This window comes from Anastrepha obliqua, chromosome 1 (assembly GCF_027943255.1).
Source record: "Anastrepha obliqua isolate idAnaObli1 chromosome 1, idAnaObli1_1.0, whole genome shotgun sequence".
Classification (NCBI taxonomy): Eukaryota; Metazoa; Arthropoda; class Insecta; order Diptera; family Tephritidae; genus Anastrepha; species Anastrepha obliqua.
This window is the reverse complement of record NC_072892.1, coordinates 46,602,616-46,609,155: the sequence shown is the minus strand read 5'-3', so window position 1 is coordinate 46,609,155 and position 6,540 is coordinate 46,602,616. Positions and strand designations below refer to the sequence as shown.

The 6,540-nt window shown below is 36.5% G+C and overlaps 2 protein-coding genes across 2 annotated transcripts; one reads left to right on the top strand and one right to left on the bottom strand.

Annotated features, from left to right (window-relative positions):
* The first annotated feature begins 1,877 nt into the window (after nt 1–1,877).
* On the top strand, nt 1,878–4,523 carry LOC129249031 (uncharacterized). Its single transcript, XM_054888650.1, has one exon. The coding sequence runs from the start codon at nt 2,302–2,304 to the stop codon at nt 4,393–4,395; it is 2,094 nt and encodes a 697-aa protein (XP_054744625.1). The 5' UTR covers nt 1,878–2,301; the 3' UTR covers nt 4,396–4,523.
* A 689-nt stretch (nt 4,524–5,212) lies between these two features.
* LOC129249037 (thiamin pyrophosphokinase 1) lies at nt 5,213–6,540 on the bottom strand. The gene is made up of 3 exons (XM_054888663.1): nt 6,056–6,540; nt 5,491–5,994; nt 5,213–5,430 (listed from the first exon to the last, which is right to left on the bottom strand). Exons 1-3 carry the CDS (start codon nt 6,387–6,389, stop codon nt 5,306–5,308), a joined length of 963 nt encoding a protein of 320 aa, XP_054744638.1. The 5' UTR covers nt 6,390–6,540; the 3' UTR covers nt 5,213–5,305.

Below are 6,540 nucleotides of genomic sequence, written 5' to 3'. Positions count from 1 at the left end.
CATGTTAAACACATAAATTTCGTTAGCAGATTCAGAATCCAATCGACGGTAGACGGCAGCAATATAGACTGAATGATAAAATTTTGTCTCATGCCATTTAGTGTAAGCAATGCAGATATTTCAAGATTCGTTACTTTTGTGAAACAAATTTAAGGGGCTTATCACCAACACGAGGCACTGGAATGGAAGTGAAACTAATAAATAGGTTTTTTACAAATATATATATATATATATGTATATATATATGTATATATATAAATATATAATTGACGCTTGCACCTTTTTTGGGTGTTTGGCCAAGCTCCTCCTCCTATTTGTGGCGTGCGCCTTGTGATGTTGTTTCGCAAATACAGGGACCTCCAATTTTAAGCCGATTCCGAACGGAAAAAACTTGTTCTATCATTTGGTGTTACATGCACGGAGCTTCGAACCTGTACACTTCGGAAAAATAATCATGCACCAACCTATTCGGCTACGGCGACCGTTACAGGTAACGAATAAGTCTTGTCCCTATTACGGTATAAAACGTTTTTCGAAACCCAAAGGGTTGAATATGTGTGATAAACCGTTGTTGAAACTAAAGGACAAGTCACTTATTTGGGTAAGAGTTTCTGATAAATGAAGCTTGCATGTCATCTGCATAAGCATGCATTTTTACATGTTCAAAAGCACTAAAATGTCATTATTTAATAAGTTAAATAGCAGTCGTAAATAGCTTCTCATTACATTCACTGCGAATTCATCAAACCAAAAGCAGTTCTTTAATTTATTGCATAGTGCTTTGGGCTTTTGGGCTATATAAGGTATAGCGACCTTCATCATGAGCTTGACATACCAACTGTGACTGAAGTAACGAAACAATTTTCCATAGCTCACAAACGGCGCCTAAAAAATCATGTCAACGATGCAACATCCAGCTTAAGCTGCAATTAGTGGTGCCGTACCTTAGCCATAACCGTAATCATAGCAATCAGCTGCTCTGATCAAACAGAGTGTAGGTACCGCACTATAACGCAATGACCATAACGGCAGCCGTATATGTTTATTGAATTTTGGATTTCTCCCGTAACCGTAAGCAGCTGCACTTTATATTTGTTTTGAAATTTGAGCTAAAAATTTTAATATTAGAAATGAGCTAAGGAAAATTTATTGACTTTGTAGAAAATTATCGTTATTTTTACAACAAAATGCAAATGTTGTTATTAGTTATACATTTATTTAAATTTAAATACATATAACGGTGGCAGAATAAGAATCGTTAATAAAAAAAAAAAACAATAGTAGCTTAAGCATGGCAATGGTAGTTGATTTTTGTCAAAAGATATCCTAATGCCGTCAAGAACAAACTTAATTGTACATATTTGTTCAGACATTAAAGACTCAAAAGCCCCGTAAGAGAGCGGATAAGATACTTATTGAAGAGAAATCAGAAGAATTTCATGGTAGGCAAACACGCCTTAAACCTCAAGGATGATAGAATAATTTGCCTTGGAATGTTCCGTTCTTGTTTACGAAAGTAAATTAAAAAAAAAACGTGGCAACGCAACCTTCGGTTGTCCTCTTAGGGCTGCCAACTTTTACATTTTAAAAAGCATCAAAACTTGAAAAAAAATCGCTATCATATTAGAGGCACACAATTTCTTTAAATCAGAAAATACTTTTTTCTGTAAAAGAAATGTACAAGTTATATCACAAATTATTTTCAAGATCTTTTTCCTCATAATTTTCAATTTGGGCCATGAAATTGATAATTCACATCATTTGAGATATTATAATTGACACAACCACGATTTTCTTGTTTAAGGATTTTGCTTTTAACAGTATTCATCAACACATCACTGAAGATTCTCATTTCGGCATTTATGTATGACAATAACAAAAGCCAAATTGAAAAACTGTTCACATTTTCAAATGGCTTAAGTTGAACTCATTTTAGTGCATTGGAATTTTACTCCCTCAGTGCTAAATATATGTAAATAATATCATGTAATGAATAAATATTTCAAATCATTTCATATGTTGAACTATTTATGAGAAATGCATGTAGATTGCATTTGAGCTCAGAAAATAAAACTTTTGGGCGATTTAATTTTCCAAAAGCACTAAATCTACTGCCTAATTCATGAAGTTGGCAACTTTGACTCCTGTCCGCGTAAACTCGGGAAAACTCTTGGCAAAATACAAGGAAGTGTAGAAAATATACCAATCGGAAAATTTAGAATATGTGCATCTCTTAATTGTCGTGAATAAATTTCCAATTAAGAATTTCATAACGTTTACGTCAACCTCAGATGCCTTACAATGTCGACTCCATATGCTAGTAGTGGTAACAGTGGGCACAACGATTTCGCTAATCCTCGATTGGAGTCGCACATGACTTTTGTGTGCCCTGAATGTGGAGTTGAATTCGAATCGCAACAGGATTGGCGTCGCCATTTAAATGAGGAACATGACTACATACACAAAACGCCAGCAGATTTTGACTTTAAAGAGATTAGTGAGAGCTTCCATGAATGTCAAGTATGTCATAAATGGGTGGCTAATGCCAATCAGGCCATTGCACTACTCCAATATCATCGTTTTTTACACTTGCCATTTAACCGAACCTATCGTTGTCGCCACTGCAAAGGCGGATTTACTCGGAAACGTGCACTCTGCGAACACCTCTATCGATTCCACAGCCGGCAAATTATTATGGCAGAAAAAATGCGACAAGTCGAAAGTGAGACCACCACCAATGTAATCCCAACGGCGGAACAGAAACTACTTCGCGATCCACGTCAAAATCCTGAATTTTACTTACGTTTTATTTGCCCGCAATGCGGGAAGACTGTGGAGAGGTTCGAACAGTGGCTCAAGCATTTGGACTCGCATCAGTCCACTTCTAATGATTTGCGAATGCATCGCATCTCGGGTTCCCGCAACCATTACTGTTTGCAATGCCGCAAACTTTTGTATACCAATGAACATCCAAAATTGCAGCGACATCGCTTCACACATCTGCCCTTCCGTTTATACTTTAAATGCGCCTTCTGTATGGTAAAGAAATCTTTCAAATCGGAAATATTTCGACATTTCATTTATGCACATCCGCGACATTTCAACGAAGCCAAGCCATTTGTAAGGAAACCTATTGAGTGGGGAGCAAAGATAAATGATCGTCTGAACACTGAGCTGGATGCAATATTGAGACGGTATAGAGTAACGGATAGCAGCGAGGAGATGGATGCAACCAACGACAATAAGCGCGGGAGACCACTGAAGAAGCAAACATATGCCAGTGAAAAGGCTCGACTTGCTGCTAAGCAACAAGAGCAGAGAAGTAGTGGATTGCCCACTACTGTAAACCGACGAAGTAATGTCCGGATCATTAAAGACTACAATATGATAGATAATAAATATGTTGCTACTCCCACTGAGTCAGCCACAGAAGACGACTTTGAAGAATTATGCGCTGACGTATTCGAGTCAATTGAAGAGGAATCACAACCATACCCTTCTAAACTAAACATCGATAGCAGGTCTAAAGTTAAAGGTGAAAATTTGAAACAAGAAAATACAGTTGACGAAGAGCAAGTAATATGCATTGAAATAAATACAGTGGACGAGAATAATGAAACATCAGCGCAGCACAACTTTGTTAGAACGCCGCCACGAAAACGTTTAAAATTAAGCGAGTCGAAAACATCGTCAAAGCTTACAAAATTACCGCCCACAGCCAACATGGAGGACAAAATGTCCAAGCTCCCTGTAATCGATAAATCCAGCAAGAAAGCACTACTGGAAGAGTACATTCGATATCTCTGTCCTGAATGTGGCTGTGAATTCAATGAGCAATCTAGTTGGCGCACGCATGTTTTCAACGAGCACAACATTGAAAATGCAATTCAAACGAATTTTCAATTGCTAGAAAATCAACAGTCCTATCTTTGTCTCGACTGCATGGATGTGCAGCACACCTCCAAGTACGCCGAACTCCAGCGTCATCGCTTCATGCATATGCCATTCCAAGCTTATTTAAAATGCAAACTTTGCTCGAAAACAAAATCCAGTAAACCGAAAATGATGCATCATCTACAAGAATGTCATGATTATAAAGATAATATGCCTAGCAAACACAGTACTTTCGATAATACCGAGTTCACGGCAGAGCTCTATGCGTGCGAAGTTTGCAGAAAGTATTTCACGACAAAAGAAAAATTGCGTTTACATCGTGCGCAGGCGTGTAGCGTGCGTCCGAATGGGCTACGAAGTGGGGGCACATATAACAATATTAGCAATAACGATGCCAGTAATAACACGAATGCTACCATCGCAAATAATATGAAATTGCTGGTACATTTGAAGCAGGCTCACGCACGAATGAAACGTATGCTAAAGTGCGAAACATTTTAAGTTTTGAAAGTCGAATAGCCCAGGCATATATATTTATGTAGATACTTTGCTTAAGAATTTAGCATGTACATATGTATTTTGAAAATTAAGAATTCTCAAATAAATAACTTTTTTCTTAATAAAACAGATTCTTCAGATTTTTCTTAATTGTTTGAGTGGATAAAAGGACCCCGACTTATATCCCGCCAAGGACTGCCACTTCAGCGGCATTCCGCGTATATGTATGAGAAATGTTTAAGCTGTTACAACAACCAGTAAATTACTCCATTGAGAACAATTAAAATTACTTTAAAAAAAATGACAGCAGAATTAATAATTGTTCCAAAGATCGCTCCGCACACAGAAAAGTTTCCATCTGGGTGTTATTAGAATAGTGAAAAACACCCATTTATGTTTGAGTAATGATGCTGCATTGACAGTTATTAGTCGTTGTTGTTTTTATAACAACATAAACGAACTTCATACATATTTGGGAACACTGATGGAATGAGAATACTTGGTCAGATATAAATATGGTACCAAGGAATCACATTGTATTTAAGTAAAATATTTAAGTATGTATATAAATATATAAGAATAAAGCCATTAAAGCATATTTACAGCAATAGGTCCGCAGGAGACCTATGAGGAACACAAATTTTGCGTTGACAAGTTTGCGACTTCATCCTATTTCTCTTAAACTAATATTTACTTGTATACCTACAATGAACAATTTCGAATAAGAAAACTATGTCATCGCTGAAACTCTGGAGAATTGTTCAGACGCATGAATTTGTACGCACTTGATCAAATTCGCCAGAAAATAAGATGGAACGAATACCAGAATCACCGTCAATATATAGATAATTATAATTATTTGCATATTAAGTAAACATTTTGTACAGTTCCTCATTTGTAATTACACTTCTTGTTAATCTTTTTGTGTCCATAATCCCATGGACCACACTAAACTGCTATCTGTTTCTACATAGACCTCTTCAGCTTCATAAGTATTCGATGTGCTAACCATATAACCAAACTCCAGCGGGGATTGTGCTGTTAAATGATAATACAAATAAATCATATATACATTTTAAATAATTAATTTACACATACATAAATTCCACTTTAATCCTCTAGTAGTAACCATATCGGCCCTACTTCCAATCGGCATCAAAGCACACCAACGATGGCAGGCTACTAGTTCTTTTGGTACTACAATTGTATGCTTTCCAGGCAGGAGTAGCCAACTCAAACAAGCACTACTCAGGAGATATACATTTAGAGTATCGCTTTGTAATTTGAATAATGTATTTATATTTGCCACGATTTGATCGAGACGGCCCGTATTCTCTTGCAATGCAATAACTTCGTGAAGATTCTGTGCTCTCATTTGCGGTTGTAAAAACCGAAGAGCTTTTGTAAAATCAGTTTCATTTTGGTCAGGTGTGTGTTGATATTTAGTGTTAGGTGCACTGAAATATTTACGAGTTTCCTCTGTTATGGAGTCGAAATCACCTGTTATGTATTCGGGCTCTTTTAATTTTTCGAGGGCACAATGCTTTTGTAGAAATTCACGCCAATGGTTGGCACCGCCATCTATTAAGCAACGAATTTGTGCTGTGAACATATATTTGTGCATATTAACAAAGTTAATTATTTTTAATTTCATAATATTTACCATTTTGCCATACTTGTTTTATTGTTTGTGGTGGCGCTTGCAGTGTGCGGTTCAAAACGATGCAAGCGTAACCGCTCCCAAATGTATGGCAGCCGCCAACTAATTTACTGGGAATCCAAAGACTAATTTGTTTGCTGTTGCAACTATCGTTGGTGGGTTTGGTTTTCTCTCCATTTAAATACATTGGGCAGACAAAAAGAAGTCGGCGTTGTAGCACACTTTCGGAGAAGGTCACAAAGTTCAAAAATTCTGCAAGAAATGTGTTAACGAATGCAGTCGAGTTGTTGGTTTGCTTTAAATGTAACATAAGCAGGGTTGCCCATAATTTGACCATCGTGTTTAATTTATGATGCTTTTTAATTTTATTTATGCTATTTGCTCCATTACTCCAAATGATGTGGATGGAATTCTTCCATATGGAATAATTAAATATAAGTTGTTTTATTTGTATGTAAACAGATATAACAGTTAATTATGTCCAAATA